The 20,785-nt window shown below is 39.7% G+C and overlaps 1 protein-coding gene and 2 pseudogenes across 6 annotated transcripts; all 3 read left to right on the forward strand.

Moving 5' to 3' along the window:
• The first annotated feature begins 819 nt into the window (after positions 1 to 819).
• Positions 820 to 14,633, forward strand: ugt2b1 (UDP glucuronosyltransferase 2 family, polypeptide B1). 4 transcript variants are annotated; one of them, XM_073951966.1, is made up of 6 exons: positions 820 to 1,603; positions 11,999 to 12,147; positions 12,526 to 12,657; positions 12,837 to 12,924; positions 13,113 to 13,287; positions 13,489 to 14,633. In XM_073951966.1, exons 1-6 carry the CDS (start codon positions 895 to 897, stop codon positions 13,559 to 13,561), a joined length of 1,326 nt encoding a protein of 441 aa, XP_073808067.1. In that variant the 5' UTR covers positions 820 to 894; the 3' UTR covers positions 13,562 to 14,633. The 4 variants fall into 4 exon arrangements, with proteins under 4 accessions (XP_073808067.1, XP_073808065.1, XP_073808068.1 ...); XM_073951964.1 differs by having other exon boundaries at positions 848 to 1,603; positions 13,113 to 13,335; positions 13,422 to 14,633; XM_073951967.1 differs by lacking the exon at positions 820 to 1,603 and adding an exon at positions 6,582 to 7,405.
• On the forward strand, positions 3,386 to 4,134 carry ugt2b2p (UDP glucuronosyltransferase 2 family, pseudogene B2; annotated as a pseudogene). Its single transcript, NR_033479.1, has one exon. The product of NR_033479.1 is annotated as a UDP glucuronosyltransferase 2 family, pseudogene B2 (transcript).
• On the forward strand, positions 8,998 to 10,388 carry ugt2b4p (UDP glucuronosyltransferase 2 family, pseudogene B4; annotated as a pseudogene). The gene is given in 1 exon segment (NR_033480.1): positions 8,998 to 10,388. The product of NR_033480.1 is annotated as a UDP glucuronosyltransferase 2 family, pseudogene B4 (transcript).
• Positions 14,634 to 20,785: the final 6,152 nt, after the last annotated feature.

The raw sequence follows: 20,785 nt of genomic DNA on the forward strand, positions 1-20,785 counted from the left end.
AGATCTCCAGGAACAAGATTGGGCACCCCTGGGGTAAATGCTGATTTATACTTTTGCATCAAGCACATGCGAATGGACTGGCGCAGCTTTCGTACTGCTGCATAGCCCTCACTGGACCGAGAGCCGCAAGCGCGATGGAGCGAGTGTTTACAAGTGTAAAGTCCCATGAAGGAGCTCCAAATGGAAACTGTTGTTTTGTGCTTAACTAATGTTTAAAGTTGTTACACGTCAGCCGGTTCCTACCTGTATTGAGTGAATATTAGCTACTTGTACATTAAGGTAGCATTCAGAAAAAACTAAACACCAGCGAAGCAACTCGACACAGAGGAACATAAAACTTGCTGCCAGCTAGCGTTTCAGAAGTGTTATTGCAGAGGTATACAAACAGTGTGCTGAAGTATAAATGCGATACTACGCGCAAGCCCTTGGGTCATGCCGATCACTCGACGCAGAAGTATAGATCAGCCTTTAGGGGTAGAATTGTGATTGGGCCTTAGTGTGCTTCAATTTTTTATTTTACAGTAAAATTATTGAACTTTTAAAGCTGACTTAGGAAAGCATTGGCACTTTACATGGCTCATGTTAAATCTGTGTGCTTGGTGAAGAGTTTGTCAGAAAGCACAAAGAAACACAGACTCAGTTGCTGGTAATCATGATACTCCTTGTATGACTTCAGTTATGGATATGGAAATACTATGGGATACCATGACAGACAAAAGTCACCCCCTCTCCCCAATGTTTGAACTTGTATTACCTTTTTCTTTGGCCTCTACCTTTTACTTTATTGATTTATGAGCTCCATGACTTGTTGATACCCTTACACTAGCTTAAAAATTAAACCAGGCTGTACATATTCAAGCAGAACACTGATAATCTCATACTCCATTTGCAATCATGAGACTCGTGGTCTGTTTTCTTTCTCTGCTCACTGTGTTCAGCGCTGGAGAATGTGGGAATATATTAGTCTGGTATACTGAGGGCAGCCACTGGATTAATCTGAAGATTGTGTTGGACACTTTATTGGACAGGGGACACAATGTTACAGTGCTGATCCCTGATGGCGCTCTGTTTATGAAAGCCAAAGAATCGGATCGCTTCTCCTACCAGCACTTCAGTGTGTCCACATCTGCACAGGACATGCAAGATTTCTTGGATGAATTTCTGCATTTCTCAGTGTTTGAGTTGGAGAATTCAAACTTGCTGCAGATTCAAATGAAATTCTTTGACCTTCTTTCCAAACATCAATATATGAGTTTGTCCTACTGTGACGGCATTCTCAAATCTCCAGAGTTGATGGACAAATTGAAGACAGGAAAGTTTGACGTTGTCCTGTCAGATCCAATGTACCCATGTAGTGATATTGTGGCTGAAGAGCTGAACGTCCCCTTGGTTTACACGTTCAGATTCTCCCTTGCTCACACTATGGAGCGCATGTGTGGTCAGATACCAGCTCCACCATCATATGTTCCTGGAGCCACGAGTAAACTCACAGACAAGATGAGCTTTACTGAGCGAATCTACAGTATGCTTTTCTACCTTTCTATAGATACTTTTTATAGACTCATTTGGAAAAGATTTGACAACTATTACACTGAATATCTTGGTAAGTAAAGGGAAGCTTCCAAATAATAAATAATTATCCTCTTCCAGAATAGTATGCACAGAATGTAAGAGATAGATCTCAAGTGACCGGGTGAAAGGTTTTGGGCTTGTTCCTTTATCTAATCAAACACAGTTAGTGATCATGTAATACTGCAGTACAAGCAAATTACTCATAATATGTGTCTCTGAATAACAAAGCAGTCATAAATTTATTTATTTTTTAAATTGAGGTTTATACATCATCTGAAAGCTGAATAGTCATTATCTTGTTGTAAGGTAAACCTTCGATCCAGTCTGTGTTCCTGAGCACTCTGGAGAAGGTTTTCGTCCAGGATATCCTTGTACCTGGCCGCATTCATCTTTCTCTCGATTGCAACCAATCGTCCTGTCCCTGCAGCTAAAAAATACAACCCAGGCTCATTCTGAAAAGGTACCTTAATATACATTTCTGGAGAGCGCCAATCCCAGGGGCTATGTTTTTTTTTGCAGTTTTTGTTTTCGCAAATCCACCAGAGGCCGCTGTGCATGCTTTTTGAGATCTCAAATTTCTCTCACAAGTGCCATTCCTGCCCTCTTTTCTCATGTAAATCCACCAGAGGCCGATGTTGCCTGACTTACTGACTGACTGATCGACTGACTCACCCTCCTCCTTCCCTAAACCCAACTAATAGGGTTTTCAAAAGCACCGAATGACCTGCCCATCCACTTCCCTAAACCCAACCGACAGTTTTAAAAAGTAATCCAGAAAAAGAAAAGCCCTCACTTGGTTTTTACCACATTTTTAGATTTTACCACATTCTCACCCTGTTATTGACTTGTTTATTTTATTTTTTGGCTTCTGTTTTTGTCTTACCTGCTTTCTGGAACCATTCTTTACCGGACTCGAACCTCATCGTTGTGGTCAACTCCTCCCTGCATCTCAAGTTCGCCGACATTCATGGCGAGCTAATTGGACAAACTGGTAACAGTGGGAAAGCCGTCCATTTGGAGGTAAGCAGTCAGCTGGTAAGCGCAAAAAAGAACGGCATTATACCTCCCCATAGCATTCGTTTTAAAAACGAAATGCAACCATACGTACTTCTGGCTACATAATTCGCAGAAATGTCTATAGGGTTACATTTTCAGAATGAGCCTGTGTTGCAAAAATACCCCCCACAGCATGATGCTGCCGTCATGATGAAATATGCAACTGCAATATCCATCAGTTTACTGCTTTAGGAAAGCATCTTTACCTGGCTCATTTCATGTTAAATCTGTATGCTCTGTAAAGAGTTTGTCAGAAAGTAGTTGATGGACACAGAGAAGCACAGACTCGGTTGCTGGTAACCATGACACTGATAGTCTTAGTTCAGCTATGGATATGGAAATACTATGGCATACCATGACAGACAAAATTGAAGAGAGTTTGATGTTGCTCTGCCAGAACTAGTTAGAAAAGCACTTACACTAATATGAATGTAATCCAGTACTTGCAGAGTTTTACACAAGAGAGGAAAAACGTTTTATAGTTGTCTTAAAAACCCTCCATAAAATGGTGGATATAAGCTTCTAATAAATGAGTATATGTAAAAGCAACCTTTTATATTATTTTGCTTTCTTGTTTAAAACATTTTTATACATTTGGCTTTTATTTTTCACTGTTCCCCCTCCAGTTATTATACGATTGTGTTTGAACTTGCATTACTTTTTCCTGTGGCCTCCCACCTTTATCTTAAGTGATTTATAAACTTCGTGACTTGTTGAAATCTATACACTAGGTTAAAAATTAAACCAGACATTACATGTCCAAGCAGATCACTGATGATCTCATACTCTGTCATTTGCAAGCATGAGACTCGTGTTCTGTTTTCTTTCTCTGCTCACTGTGTTCAGCGCTGGACAATGTGGGAATATATTAGTCTGGTATACTGAGGGCAGCCACTGGATTAATCTAAAGATTGTGTTGAACACTTTAATGGACAGGGGACACAATGTTACAGTGCTGATGCCTGATGGCGCGCTCTTTATGAAAGCCAAAGAATCGGATCGCTTCTCCTACCAGCACTTCAGCGTGTCCACATCTGCACAGGACATGCAAGACTTGATAGATGAAGTTCTGCATTTCTCAGTGTTTGAGCTGAAGAATTCAAACCTGCTGGAGATTCATAGAAAATTCTCTGAACTTGGTTCCAGACAACAAGATATGGGACTTTCATACTGTGATGGCATTCTGAAATCTCCAGAATTGATGGACAAACTGAAGAAAGGAAAGTTTGACATTGTCCTGTCAGATCCAGTGTACCCGTGTAGTGATATTGTGGCTGAAGTGCTGAACGTTCCCTTGGTTTACACCTTGAGATTCTCAATTGCTCATGCAGCAGAGCGCATGTGTGGTCAGATACCAGCTCCACCATCATATGTTCCTGGAGCCATGAGTAAACTCACAGACAAGATGAGCTTTACTGAGCGAATCTTTAATATGCTCTGTTACGATCCCTTTTTTAAATCAAATCAAATCAATAATTAAGTCATGAAGGGAACGCAACAAAGAGTACACATGAACTAAGTTGTCTAAATTATTAAATTTATTACAACCAAAACAATCCAACAGATCATGTGTCACAACGAAATAAGAATGAATAAAGAATCAATAACTCACGTTCTCCAACAACATACAACACTAACCAAAGACTAAACAACCCAACAATTGACAAATTAGAACAAAGTAAGACTTCAAGAAACAAAACAGTAAATTAAAGAAACGAAAGAAGCTTGATGGCTGGCTGTGAAGTCTCCTCTCTCTCTCTCCGCTCAAGGATGGTCCGCATTTATAGCCAGTTTCAATAAGCGCAACTCGCCGCAGGTGCGCAAAGGCGGACTCTATAGAAAACAAACAGTGAGTGACGTCATGACACACACGCAAGCACAGAGACAGGCAATAAAGAGAAAAAAGGCAACAGCCGTAACAGCTCTTCTACCTTTCTATAGATGCTTTTTACAGTGTTTCTTGAAAAAAATTTGAAAACTATTACACTGAATATTTCGGCTTTCTTAAAAAATAGCATGCACAAAATGTAAGAGACGTTTCCATTTAGTCACCAAATTAAGAATTTGGTCTTGTTCCTTTAGCCCAGTGTTGTCAAACTGCTCTGCAGTTTTGGTTTCCACCCTGCTTTAACACACTTACCTGTAGATTGCAAACAACCCTGGAAGACTCATTTAGTTTGATCAGGTGTGTTTTATGAGGGATAAAACTAAACTTTCAGTTTGTTCTAAATGAGATATGTCACTTTCTGAAAGGCAATGTAAACAATCAAATTTAATTATTGTTCCAATTGGAAGTTCTCAAAATGTGGAAGTGCCATCAAAATGAACCATTTTAAAGGATACAACTGATGGACACTTTGGGTCCCCATGATTTGGAAGGGCTCATTCCTATGCTCTAATCTCTTCAGAGAGACCCTCCAGACGTATTGGGGTAAAGGGATGAATGAGTCCTTCCGAATGGGAACCCAGTGTGTGCTCCAAGAGTGTCTGGTATGCACTTTTTTTTACATGTGACTTCAATGTGAAGGGTTTATAGGCAGGGTAGGTGTAGACGTTTATAGAGCATGAGAGTGTATGGCTGAAGCCAGGTTTATACTTCTGTGTCAAGTGATCTGCGTGACCTACGGCACATGCAACGCGCGTAGCTGTGCATTTATACTTCTGCGCTCTGTTTCGGGTTGTTCTGCAATAACACCTCCAAAACGCTAGTTGGCAGTGAGGTGTTAATGCTCCTCTGTGTCGAGTTTTTTCGCTTGTGTTTTGTTTTTTCTGAACGCTTCCTTAATGTACAAGTGGCTCAAACTTGCTCATTTTGAGGCAGGAACTGGCGGACGTGCAACAAAACATTCCATCCGGAGCTCCTTCACGGGACTCCACACTTGTAAACAATCACTCCATTGGGCTCGTGCAGCTCTCGGTCCCGCCCAAACTCGTTAGCGCTACCAAGCTGACTAATCACAGAGCTTGCGCTACGAGTCGTTTAATGTGTAGTTACATTTTTTGAGAGCTGCACATCAGCGACGCCGACGACCATGGCATAGGGCGATGCGTCCACGCGTAGGCTGCGCCGTAGCATACACGTGCGCTTGACACAGAAGTATAAATTAGCCTTGAGAGTGCATGTGCAGTTAAGGCCGTGTCACACTGTGGGATTTTTTTCATTTTTCTTTTTATAATCCTAAATCTACAAACTGTAGTATGTCAGACTGCTGGAACATGGCTCCAATGTCACACTGTAAGACCTCAGCTGTAATTAAGTCAGACTGAACCACAATAAAGACATGCCAAACACGAAAGAAAATGACCCAGAGTTTGATGTCATCCGTCCGTGACAATTTCACAATCCCACATTCTGAAATGATTCCTCACAGCAAACGTAGACAATCTGTAGCGGCAATTTTGCACAAACCGTGTCTCAATAATAAAATCAGGAAGGTAATAAAACGATTTTGAAAATTTCAGCAGTCAGTTGAATTGTCGCATGGATTGCATCATCAAATTCGTAGCTCCTATTGGTTCTTGGATTGACGCTCATTACATCTGTTGTCACACTGCAGGAAAGTGTCTGAAATCTTCTGACACTGCCAGAACTTCATCTGAGGAAAAATCTGATTGCAACAGGCTCTAAGCTGTCAGTAAACGTGTTAAACCAACAATCAAAGATCACAGATTTTAGCCTAGAATTTCAGGAATCTTTTAGGATTTCCCAAGTTTGTCTCAGATGACAAAATCGTGGCTAAAATTTCAGAGTGTGAGCAGGGCTGTAGTCTATACCCAGACTTTTCCCAACTGTGCAGAGTTGTAGCACTTTGACACCTTTAGCCAATCAGTTCTGAAATTGAGATGTATACAAACAGTCCTATGCCCCCACCACCACCCCAAAAACAGATTATAGGACTTGTGTACACTATGAACTTGTACCTATCTCTTTGACCTCTACCTTTTACCTAAAACTTTATTGATTTATGAGTGCCGTGACTTGTTGAAATCCATACTCTAGGTTAAAAATTATACCAGACAGTACATATTTAAGCAGATCACTGATAATCTCATACTCTGTCATTTGCAATCATGAGACTCGTGGTCTGTTTTCTTTCTCTGCTCACTGTGTTCAGCGCTGGAGAATGTGGGAATATATTAGTCTGGTATACTGAGGGCAGCCACTGGATTAATTTGAAGATTGTGTTGGACACTTTAATGGACAGGGGACACAATGTTACAGTGCTGATGCCTGATGGCGCGCTCTTTATGAAAGCCAAAGAATCGGATCGCTTCTCCTACCAGAACTTCAGTGTGTCCACATCCGCACAGGACATGCAAGATTTCTTGGATGAACTACATTTCTCAGTGTTTGAGATGGAGCAATTAAACTTGCTGCAGATTCAAATGAAATTCTTCGACCTTGGTTCCAGACATCAAGATATGGGTTTGTCCTACTGTGACGGCATTCTGAAATCTCCAGAGTTGATGGACAAATTGAAGACAGGAAAGTTTGATGTTCTCCTGTCAGATCCAATGTACCCGTGTAGTGATATTGTGGCTGAAGTGCTGAACGTCCCCTTGGTTTTTACCTTGAGATTCTCCATTGCTCACACTATGGAGCGCATGTGTGGTCAGATACCAGCTCCACCTTCATATGTTCCTGGAGCCATGAGTAAACTAACAGACAAGATGAGCTTTACTGAGCGAATCTTCAACACACTCTTCTACCTTTCTATGGACACTTTTTCTGTTATTGCCTGGAAGAAATTTGATAACTATTATACTGAATATTTTGGTAAGTAACAGGAAGCTTTCAAATAGTAATTGAATGATCTGCTTGTAAGAGGCACACTTCAATTTTGTTGTAAAATGAAGGGTTTTGTTCTTGTTTCTTTAGCCAGTTTATACCTCAGTACAGGCTACTTATTAATTATATGACCCTGGACCACAAAACCAGTTATGAGGGTACATTTTTGGAAATCAAGATGTATACATCATCTGAAATGTGGAGGAGCAGTGGCTCCTTGGGTGACAGAGCTCCTCACCCTATCTCTGAGGTTTAAATCAGTCACACAGCAAAGGAAGCTAATTACAGCTGCTTGTAACCGAGATCTGGTTCTTCCAGTCATGACCCAAAACCTATGACCATACAGTAGGTGAGAGTAGGACCTCAGATTGACAAGTAAATTGAGTACTTTACTTTTCAGCTTAGCTCCTTCTTTACCACAGAAGACCCGTACATTGACTGCATTGCTGCTGCTTTTTTTGACATGAGCCATTTGTCAGTCTCATGTCCATCCTTCCCTTATTCTTGAATAACTCTCAAAAGATACTTGAACTCTTCTACGTGGGACAAGGACTCTCCTCCAACCTGGAAATGGCAAACCTCCTTTTTGCTGATTCTCACCCCCACACGTCACACTTGAGAGCAAACTGTCCTAGTGCATGTTGAAGGTCCAGGTCCAATGAAGTCAACAGGAAAACATCATCTGCAAATAGCAGAGATGATTTTCTGTGTCCTCAAACCAGACCCGGAGTCCAACATGTTCAAGGACATGCTTGACTTTTTGCAGGCAATGCAAACCAAATTCCTGCACTGGTCATAAAGAGACTGGACAGCCCTTAACAGAGTGCCTCTAACCCCGGTGTGCCCAAACATGGTCCTGGAGGGCCGGTTTCCTGCAAAGATCAGTTCCAATCCCAATCAGACACACCTGGGCAAGCTAATCAAGCTCTTACTAGGCTTTCTAGAAACATCCTTGCAGGTGTGTTGAGACATGTTGGAGTTAAAATCTGCAGAACTCTGGCCCTCTAGGGCCGAGTTTGGACACCCCTGCTCTAACCCCATCCTCCAAGAGCACCCACTGCATAATTCTTGAATGGACATGAATAAATACCTTCTCCGAGTCTACAAAGCATACGTAGACTGGTCCGGTAAATTCCCATAAACCCTCAAGCATCGTAGAGAGCATACAGAGCTGATCCAGTGTTTCACAGCCTAGACAAAATCTGCATTGTTTCTCTTGAATCCATTGTTCAACTGTCAGCTGGATTCTCCTCTCCAGGACACTGGCATAGGCTTTTCAAATGAAGTTGAGGAGGGTGATCCCTTATAGTTGGACTACACCTTCTGGTCCCTCTTCTTTAAAATTGTGACATCAACCTTTTATATTAGTTTGCATTCTCTTTTTAAAACTATTGCATAAAATTGGCATCTATTTTTTAGTGTACTCCTGTTTCACCCTCAAAAATGATTATAGGACTATGTGTATGAACTTGCTTTACCTTTTTCTTTTGGCCTCTTATCTTTTAGCTTTTATTGATTTATGAGCACCATGACTTGTTGAAATCTATATATTAGGTTAAAAATTAAACCTGGCAGTACATGTTCAAGGAGATCACTGATAATTATACACTGTTATTTGTAATCATGAGCCTCGTAGTCTGTTTTCTTTCTCTGCTCACTGTGTTTAGCGCTGGACAATGTGGGAATATATTAGTCTGGTATACTGAGGGCAGCCACTGGATTAATCTGAAGATTGTGTTGGACACTTTGATGGACAGGGGACACAATGTTACAGTGCTGATGCCTGATGGCGCGCTCTTTATGAAAGCCGAAGAATCGGATTGCTACTCCTTCCAGCACTTCAGCATGTCCACATCTGCACAGGACATGCAAGATTTGATACACGAAGTTCTGCATTTCTCAGTGTTTGAGATGGAGTAATTAAACTTACTGCAGATTCAAATGAAATTCTACAATCTTTATTCCAGACATCAATATATGGGTTTATTGATGACGGCATTCTGAAATCTCCAAAGTTGATTGGCAATTTGAAAAAAGAAAGGTTTGATGTCCTACTGTCAGATCCAGTGTACCCATGTAGTGATATTGTGGCTGAAGAACTGAACCTTCCCTTGGTTTTTCCACCTTGAAATTCTCAATTGCTCATGCAGTTGTCACGTTTTAGCGTGATCAAATCAGAGAAACAAAAAGGGTGCGGATCCAAGTGCAGCAGATTATTTATTTACAGTGCATCAAACAAGGTGATCAGAATACAAAGTAACAAACAAACGACAAAACCAGAAACTAAAACAGAGACAAGGCTCAGAAACAATAATTGAAAAACTAGATTAGGCAAATGCCAAAACAAGATCAAGAAACAACGAACTAGGCATACAAGACTTACTGGGAAAACTCGAACAGGAAAGACAAGGTAGACAAACGACGGTGGAATGATGGGATATATAGTCCAGATAATCAACAGAAATGGAGACAGCTGTGAATGGCAGATCAGTGTATGTGTTCCGGTGTATGCGCGTGGTAAGTATGGAGTTGTAGTGTTTTGGGACGCTGTAGTTCCATCTGAGTCCTGTTGAACTACAGCGCCCTCAGGTGGTCACGGACAGTTGTGACAGCAGTAGTGCGCATGTGTGGTCAGATACCAGCTCCACCATCATATGTTCCTGGAGCCATGAGTAAACTCACAGACAAGATGAGCTTTACTGAGCGGATCTACAATACACTCTTCTACCTTTCTATAGATGCTTTTTACAGTTTTTCTTGGAAGAAATTTCACAACTATTACACTGAATATTTTGGTAAGTAACAGGAAGCTTCCAAATAATAAATTAATGACCTGCTTAAAAAAAAGCATCCACAGAATGCAAGAGGCACACTACTATTTAAAATGAAGGGTTTTGTGCTTGTTTCTTCAGCTAGTTTATACTTCAGTGCAGACTAATTATTTATCATGTGACCTCGAATCACAAAACCGGTCAAAAGTGTATATTTTTGGAAATTAGGATGTATTCATCATCTGAAAGCTGAATATATAAACTTTCCATTGATGTATGGTTCATTGGGACAGGGTAATATTTGGTTGAGAGCCCCCTCAACTGGCTTCTTTCGACAGTGGCTCCTTGGGTGACAGAGCTCCTCACCCTATCTCTGAGGAAAGGAAGCTAATTTCAGCTGCTTGTATCCGAGGTCTGGTTCTTTCAATCATGACCCAAAACCCATGACCATAGGTGAGAGTAGGACCTTGGATTAAGCAGTAAATCTAGAGCTTTACTTTTCGGCTTAGCTCCATCTTCACCACAGAAGGCCGGTACATTGACTGCATTACTGCTGCTGCACTGAGCCATCTAAAAGAGACTTGAACTCTTCCACCTGGGGCAAGGACTCTCCTTTAAGCTGGAGATGGCAAGCCTCCTTTTTCGGATGAGCACCAGTGCAGATTCTCACCCCCACATGTCACACTCAACTGTCACAGTGCATTTTGAAGGTCCAAGTTCCAATGAAGACAACAGGACAACATCATCTGCAAACAGCAGAGATGACTCCCTAAACCAGACTTAGAGTCATGTTCAAGGACACGTCAGAATTTTCGCTGGCGATGCAAACCAAATTCCTCTTCCGGTCATACAGAGACAACCCGTAAGAGAATGCCTTCGAACGCATACTCCCAGAGCACCGTCACAAAGTTCCACAAACATGATTAAATACCTTCTCCAAGCCTACAAAGCACATGTGGACTGAGCAAACTCCCATGAATAGTTCCTCCTGAATCCAAGGTTCAACTATCAGCTGGATTCTCCGCTCCAGTACTCTGGCATAGGCTTTTCCAGGGAGGCGGAGTATGATCTCCTTACAGTTGGAGCACACCCTCCGGTCCCCCTTTTTTAAAAACGTGACATCAACTTTTTATTTTATTTTGCTTTCTGCTTTTAAAAGCATCGTGTAAGCATTGTTGGCTTATATTTTTCACAGTACCCATGTTTCACCGCCAAAAGGGATTATAGTATGTGTCTAGGAGTGAGAGCAACAGTATCAGTCCCCTGTGGGGATACTCATTTTGGTTAATTTTCCCAACCGACAACCACCACAGGTTAATCGAATATTAACTTGTTAACCGGTCAGATTAATATGAACTTATTATTTATTTTTATAAAATGAATTGACGTGTCTATTTTGTGTCTGACTGAGTCTGAATCATTTAAAAAATTTAAGTCACCAGATGAAAGGTTTTAGGCTTGTTCCTTCAGCTAATCAGTTTTGTAATTATGTTAAACTTCAGTACAGGCAAATTATTCATAATATGTGACCATGAACACCAAAACCAATCATAAGGGTAATTTTTTATTAATCTGAAAGAAGAATAGAAAAGTTATGGTTTAGTATGGTAACGGAACATCATGTTCACTTAATATCCTTTGACTTTTAGCATTAAAGACAAATCAATCATTTGACCCATATAACGCTGTACAATGCTTGTGGTCCAGGGTCAAATATAGAATTTACAGCTGTTCATACAGTATAATGTGCTGCAAAATACTGAATACTATACAAAAAGAAATGTATATACTATCAAACACTTTATTGCAGGACGGCCCACTTCCTATTGTGAGATGATGGGTAAAGCTGATATCTGGTTAATCAGAACCTACTGGGATTTTGAGTTTCCACGGCCATTCGTGCCCAACTTCAAATATATCGGAGGGCTTCACTGCACCCCTGCCAAGCCTTTACCCAAGGTGTGTCTGTGTTTTTAACATTCAGCCTTATTTGTTGGAAAAAAGCAAGCCTACAAGTTCAAGAAGAGTTCATTATTTGACTGAAAGTAATGTCACATGAGTCACATGATGTTTTAGTGATAGTCTGAATTATGTTCATTTAACTCAAGATTTCTTAACCACTTCATTAAATAAAACGTTATAAAAAAGAGTAATTTGTTCTTGAGTCGCACTGTGCTGTTTGTGTTAATCTTTTTATCACAGTGATATGTCATTTACCATCTTTATTTCACCAGAACTGCAGTAGATTCCCCATGCTGCAGCATATTTCGAATTGTTCATAAAACATGTGGAATTACTTTAAACACCTTTAGTTTAAGTGTTTTTGTTGTTGTGCAGGACATGGAAGAGTTTGTGCAGAGCTCAGGGGATGATGGGATCGTGGTCTTCACACTGGGGTCTATGATAGACAAAGTGCCCAAAGAGATGAGCAATAGAATCGCCTCTGCACTGGCACAGATACCACAGAAGGTAAGAGATCATCCCTACAGTGCAGTCTTTACTTGCAAGTATCATTAAGGATTAAACACTGCTTCTAAATAAATGGACTGAAATGAAATAAAGTCATGTTAAATATTCACATGTGTTTGTCTGTAATCTCTTAGTCATTGCTATGATCAGTTGAGAGTGTTTGTGTAACTGTGTTACAGGTCTTGTGGCGATACGGTGGAGAGAAACCAGATACTCTTGGTGAAAACACTAGAATCTATAAGTGGATGCCTCAGAATGATTTACTGGGTTTGTATTAACATTTGTGACTAGGCCAAGTAGACTAAGTAGAATCCAATCATGCATCACAGACAGACTAACCTCAACACACTCTCTGTACTTTTACTTGATTATGATTTTTTGGTCATTTCACCACTGTTTGTTGATCTACTTTGTAATTTACTTTAAGGACAAATTAATCTGTTTTTCTCAATCAGGCCACCCCAAAACCAGAGCGTTCATCACTCACGGGGGCACTAATGGCATATATGAGGCCATATATCATGGTGTCCCGATGGTCGGCATCCCCTTGTTTGGTGACCAGCCTGATAATATGGTTCATATGAAGACCAGAGGTGCTGCTGTTGTAGTAGACAGCATTAAGAGCATGCAGCCACAAGAACTGGTGGACAAACTCAATACAGTCATTAATGACCCTTCGTAAGTCACTCATATGATCTGATTTACTCTGTTATCAGTGCATAACACTGCAGATCTCTGGACTAAGATGCTCTGTTTCTCCGCAGGTATAAAGAGAATGCAATGCGTTTGTCCAGGATTCATCACGACAGACCAATGAAGCCTTTAGATGAGTCTGTGTTCTGGATTGAGTTCGTCATGCGCAATAAAGGTGCAAAACACCTGCGTGTGGAGGCCCACAACCTGACCTGGTATCAGTACCACTGTCTGGATGTGTTCGCTTTTCTTACCACTGTCCTGACTCTAGTCCTCTACATCTGCTTTAAAATGGCCAAATTCTTCATCATGCGCTGCTGCTTTAGATCAAAGAGGAAAAGCAAGAAAGAGTGATTTGCAAATATTGCTAGAGTTAATATGAATACACTTTTCCAGAAGTTACATATTTGTGCCTAAAGGGTCCATGATGGTATTTAAACACTTTTGTATTTTAGGTACTAATAGGTAAACTTTAGCTTCTAATATGCACTTTTAAAGGAACACTCCACTTTTTTAAATAGGCTTGTTTTACAGCTCCCCTAGACTTAAACAGTTTAGTTTTACCATTTTCGAATCCATTCAGCCAATCTCTGTGTCTGGAGGGAGAAATTTAGCTTAGCATGCATCATTAAATCCGAATAGACGATTAGAGTCTGATCATTTTCTCATTTGGAACTTGACACTTTTGTAGTTACTATTTTCGGGTGCTCTGTAATATCATTGTGATTCATTGAATTATGCTTATGCACGGGACATTCGCAACTTCCTTTGTGTTTGTACTTTGTGTAAAATTGGCTATATTTTTTTTTCAGTGCCTTGAACCTGCGATTGTAAGATGTGTGAACTTCAAATGCACTGGAGGCTGTAATTTATGATACATGTTTTTTTATTAGTTTATACATCATTATGTGGGCAACGCAGTGGTCGCTGGTTTAAGCCTCGGCTGGGTCAATTGGCGTTTCTGTGTGGAGTTTGCATGTTCTCCCTTCATTCGTGTGGGTTTCCTCCGGGTGCTCCGGTTTCTCCCACAGTCCAAAGACATGTGGCACAGGTGAATTGGGTAGGCTAAATTATCCATAGTGTATGAGTGTGAATGAGGGTGTATGGATGTTTCCCAGAGATGGGTTGCAGCTGGAAGGGCATCCGCTGCGTAAGACATATGCTGGATAAGTTGGCGGTTCATTCCGCTGTGACGACCCCAGATAATTAAGGGACTAAGCTGAAAAGAAAATCAATGAATCATAATGTGATCAAATTATTAAAAGTTGGATTGTTAAAAACCAGAGGTTTCGGTTTGAGTTTTATTCTTGATATTACGATATGCTTTTTTACCCTGACTGGGGTTATAATTAATAACATATTAACACTATTTACAACTAATATGGGCCACAATCTAGTCAGGGCAACTGACTACATTAATATTATGGTGAGAGATTAGAGATTAAAACATGATCCATAAGGGTAGTGAAAACTAATAGAGAGGTATTGTTACTAGGGGTGTAACGATACACTCAGCTCACGATACAATGTGTATCACGATATAATGTTCACGATTCGATATGTATCACGATATTTGGAATAAAAATTGAAAATTAAACTGAAATGCAAATTTTATTAAAAAAAATTTATTACCAAGTAAACTATTTTTTATGCATTTCTTTTTTTTCAACTTGTTAAACTGAACCTTCTTTAAGAAAATAAATTAAACAGGACTGTCTCTGGAGAATAAAACAATTTAAAAACTTCTTATAAAATATTATTGAAATGATTCAATTCAATTGAATTTAACAGTAAGAGCTTAAGGCTTTGCTTGGTCACTTGCTTTTTTTGTGTGTGCAAAAAAAAAAATTCTACATTTCCAGGTAATCAGCAGTTCTATAAAATAATCCTGAACTTCATGTTGTGCATGATGAGTGACAGGGTGGCCGTCTTTTCATTACACGGGACAGTCGTGGCTCTTTTCAGCGGTTTAGGCAGGTTTACTATTTCTTCGGCGTCGCTGATGTCGGCACTATCAAGTGTCTCATGTTGACGTGCATTTTTGTGTACCTCTGTACTCAAAAGAGTTCATGCTCGTCGTAATCATAACTCTAAAATGCGATATGATTATTTAAATAATATGCACGCTTTCGGTTTCATTTCCACTGCTAAGTGCTGTTCGTACTTCCCACGCGGCTCCTGAACGATCACTCTGTTCCACAAACTGAATGTTGAATGTTAGTCACAGTGTTGAATGCTGAATGTTTGTCACAACCTGCAGGTTCTGTTCACTGAAGCAGACGCGCGCTCCCTCTGTAGTAACAGCTCACGGTCAGCTCACGTCATGTGTGATTTTGCGGCCGCCAATACATCATTATATGAAGACAGAATGATATTTTAGGGTGAATTGTACCTTATAAATACAGTATGTGACTCTTTCAACACCATTAGGAGGTATCCATGTCGCTGTGCAAAGTATGTAAATCACTGTGAAGACTAAAACTTAGGCTATGTTTGTCCCAGTATGCGTGTCAAAAAGCGGACGAGTCTAAAGCAATGACTGTACAACCGAAATGTTGCCAGACGTCTGATTTTGAGGAGATGGGCCATCCTCTATTTCAACTCCACTCATCTTGGTCTGCTAACATTACTGCTGCTGCAATCTGAACTCATGTGCGACAGCAGGTGGAACGTAGCTCACGTGCAAACAGCTCAACTAATAAGAGAAAACGGACATCATATTGTAATCAAATCGCATATTGTGAAATTTTTGCATCGCAATAAAACGTACAACGATAGATCGTTACACCCCTAATTGTTACCTTTGTGTTTTATTTTTATCTGTAATGAAAGCAGTGTTATGCTTGGAATATGAATGTGATATGAGTGAAATCAAGAGGATTTGTGTGGCTGAAGCTCTTTAGAGTTCATTATACACTGCTCATCCATAGTGTTTGTATTATACAATACATTAACACTTTGCTGCTTGTGTACAGTTTATTGTAAATTACTCCTGTAGTTTGTTCAAAGCATCATAAGGCATAGGAAAAAAGATATCATCAAATTGTGACAACAGTAATCAATAAATTAATGTTAAGGCCCGCTTTTATTGTATAGGCTTTGGTGGTCTCAAAGCATTGTTTCATAGACTGTGAAAAATGTGATCCCTCCTTAAAAACAAATGGGATAGAATTAGCTAATTGTGTAATTTGGTCTAATTTTAAGTCCTGTCAGTCTGTTGGAATTAAGCAGCATATAAAATCGAATTCAATACTTTGTTATTAATAACGTATTCGTGTTTATATTTCAGCAACCAATGTAAAATACTAATGTTGTACTGGATGCCTTTATTTAATACCCTAATTAGGGCTGGGCGATTTGGCAAAAAAAAAATCTAGGTTTTTCATAAAGTTTGACCGATTTCGATTTTTTAATTTTTTTATTGTGTTACTAGTCTTCTCAAAACATTACAACAACATGACTATAGTAACATTCTCTTTAAAAGTGACTTAAACCATCTGGTTAAGGAACATTGTATTTTTAATGGCCATGTCATTCAAAAATCGGTCAAGGTGTAAGTAAATGTAAAACAAATTCACGAATTAAATAGCGTTGCTGAAGATTTGAATGAGAAATGTTTGTGTAAATATTGCAGATGCAGGAATACAGAGGTATTTTTTGCATGTTTTGCTGAGCCTAGGAATTGAATGAAAGGTTGTAATGATGCTGCCTTTTTCTTAAAAAGATACAGTGGAAGAAAAAGGACTGAACATGGAAACTGTAAAGCCTAATTTAACCCAATGTGTGAAGTTGTGGACGCAAAGCAGGAGCAAAAACAAGTACCAGATGTGCGTCTAATATAAATTAATATATTCAATTTTTTTTTCTTTTTTCCCCCTTTTGAATATCGATCATTTGATGTGCTTTGCTCCACTCTCTGTATTATGCTGCTTGATCTGTCTGGTTTTTAACTAGGTGCGCTAAATGACGTCATGGGGGCGGGTTTTTTCATTTTCACTGCTACTGGCCCTCACCTCTGCTCGTGTTCAAACCAAAAGATTGGTGCGGTTTTTCACATGGAAGGGTTTTACGTCCTTCAAACATGTTGAGATCGAGTTTATCGACTTAATGAGGGAATATGTCTTGACAATCCACACGGGCGTGACTCAGACTAATGCTACAAGTAAAATCCTACATGACTTCACGCTTTAACAGACAGTCAAGCAGGTCGCACACCAGAAGCGCCGCGACACATGACAGTTTAAACTATCACACACCAAACGGGCACATTCGCATGATTATTAACATGAAACTAATCAGATGGCACTCTGTGGCGCGGCTGAAATATGACCTGCATCCTGAATCGTGGTGCTGCGTGGCGCGTCGCCGAGAGGTGCTTCTGGTGTGCTTCCTGCTTCATACAGAGTGAACCAAAGCGCATTGGTGCCATTATAATGTAATATATATATATATATATATATATATATATATATATATATATATATATATATATATATATATCTATCTTTTTTTTTTTTAAATCCTGATTTCTCGATTTGATTCTAAATTAAATCGTCTGAAAACGTAAATTCGAATTAATCGAAAAGATCGGAAAAATCGCCCAGCCCTAACCCTAATTAAACAACGAAACCAGAATCTTCTCTTGGCTATATTTCTTAGCTAGAGTTTTCTTTAGGACCTTATATTGTAAGGTTGTTCAAGTGTAAGATTCCAGAATATCGGACCCTGAAAACTGTTCATGAGACAAGACCATAAGAATTGATATGCAATACAACAATAGCCTTTCTGATCTGAGAAGAAGATCAGAAAAGCAGCTGTTTAACTGCTCTATTAAAATCACTGTTGACAATGCAAACACAGGCTGAAAAACAGAGCTACACCACAGCAGGGGGTAATGCGAGAAAGTCACCCTTCTCCTTTCACCTAAACCCCCCTTCTTGACCCTTATGTTACCTTCTGATCAGAGCACATTTCACATAAAATGTTTAAAGGGCCATGAAACCCCCTCATTTCAGCAGGGTGTTTTCACACCTCTACTTTGGAAAAAGTCAGAAAAGTGGGCGTGTCCAGCTCTGTTTAGGGGGGAGTGTCGGAGGAACTAAAGTGGAATGGTGTGGGAGTGTCTATTTGTGCATGCGCGAGTTTCAGTCAAAATACACACACATGAGAAAGTGATGGTGTTTAACCTACATGGACATCTGTAGTCGAATTATTTGCCAAATTATTAAATGTTGGACTTTAACTGCAGTTTGGCTCTTTCATTCAGGGAATTCATCCATGCCCCTCGCGACAAACGAGATATTTGATTCGAGGAACTGCTCTAAGCGTGTATTTTTCATGCAATGTTTGATACCGCACGGCGAATGAGAGAAAAAAAACTCTGCATTTCCCGGAAACTTAGATGCACACGGCAGGTAGCGTCAGAAAGCCGCGTGAGTTATTCCGGTCACAAAATGCGGTGCTAACATGTTTGTACTGAATAACAACAAACTGAATAAACAAAGAGCACTGGTCCCTCACTTACCAAATCTGTAGAGACAGGACAATACCCAGCAACTAGAGCCGCGTCTTTATGGAGAGAAGACTACAAGCAAATCCGGATTTCAGCGTTTGCAGATGAGAACAGCTCTCAGGTAAACAATAATCCTCCTTAGACACGTAAGTTATTGTTGTCGAGCGTCGCGTACACTGTTAATCCACACGTGATCCAGATGAGCTCTCACAGAGAGAAAATGAAAACGAAACTTAATGGCAGCAAACTATAAAAGCAACACTTCACGCTTGTTTTGCCAACACAACGTGGCGTCTCTGTGGCGTAAACACGGTGACAGTAATGAATATTAATGAAGTTGCACAATAGAGCGCGCTGATTGGTTTGAACCAAGCCTTACTCATGCATTAATGCATCACACTGTAAGACGTAATAAGACACACTCTGGCACAGACGCCCAGTCTGCACGCTGGAATACAGGCTATTATGTCATGACCGTGACGCAGCTTCAAAAATTCGTTTCAAACAGGAAGTACGAATTTGCTTGAAATAACGCAAAAACAACCAATTTACACTTTTTAGTGAAATATAGGTGTCCTAATAGTGTTTTTAGCAGTGTGGGACACATATACGACTGTCAACAGCTCAAAAAATGTGTTTTGGTGTTTCGTGACCCTATAAGGTTTTAATATGATGTATCTTACAGCACTATATTAATGTTTGGTTTCATTTTAAATGTCTCTGTGTGATTGGTAAAGTGGTCTTAATTTTACAGAAATATTTCACTGGTATATGTAGATTTGGTTTTTGACTTTGATAAAATCTTTGCCAGATGCTCTCCCTCCTAAGAGATGTTTAACTCCCCAAATTAACCAGGCAAGGGTTTCTGTGACACCTCTATTGTCTTGAATTTATGACTGTTTGTTTTGACTTGAGTATATAAGGTAAGATGTGCTTTAGGACGGGGGGATCTAGTAAAAAGACACCCCATTGCAGCATCTCTGAGACTTATGCTGCAATGTACTTCTCTGGTCAGGTATGCATCTATAATTCTTTGACTTATCTTTGATTAATGGATGCTGTATTGTTACAGTCTCATCTCTGAATTGGCTTCCTTGAATTGGGTTTTATTATATAATTGGCAGAATACAATTTTACCTGACAAATAAAATGTTAAGTTTTGATTAATTCTGGATTTTGCGAATTCATTGTATCCAGTAGATTACGAGGAGTCTTTGCTACTTTTATAGTACGGCATAAATTAGATTTTGATTGATAGGCGCATTTGATTATACGTAGCCATAGCGAGCCGATAACATGTAGACCTTTTAATCATCTAACCACTGAAAGTAGCAAGTTGTATGGGCTTGGGTAAAGGATCTATTCTTTTAGGACTAGGTGAGCCTTAGGCAACCAGCCTATTTGAATATTAGTTAATCCTGCATCCTCTGACTATTTTCAGAGTGTCAACATATTGTCCGTGAGAAGAAGCGCGGGGCGTGGAACTCTGAGCGATGTTGGTCCCAAATGATCGTACAATTTAGAATATCTGACCCCAGAAAATATCAAAACTCTAAATTAAATCATAAATGATGAATGTGATCCCTTCTTACAATTAGAAATACAATCTAAATTTTAGGATCATTTAAATTGGAGTCAGATTGAATTCGGAGCTAAAAAACTAATAAAAATAAATTCTAATAAATAATAAAATTATTTTCAGAAATACTGGAAAAGGCTTACATGCATTAAACCATGCTGTTAGTTTCGTCATTGGGCTAATAGATGGACTCCTCCACAAGGAATAAATTAGATTTGTAACTTACCACACAAGGTATCTTGATGGGTTCTGCAAATGAAGCCAATGTTCACTCCAGTGAAGAAAATTAATAAAATTCCCTTTTAGTTATAAGTTAAATCCAGTGAAAAAGAAGAATAAAACAA

This window comes from Danio rerio, chromosome 5, assembly GCF_049306965.1.
Source record: "Danio rerio strain Tuebingen ecotype United States chromosome 5, GRCz12tu, whole genome shotgun sequence".
Taxonomy (NCBI): domain Eukaryota; kingdom Metazoa; phylum Chordata; class Actinopteri; order Cypriniformes; family Danionidae; genus Danio; species Danio rerio.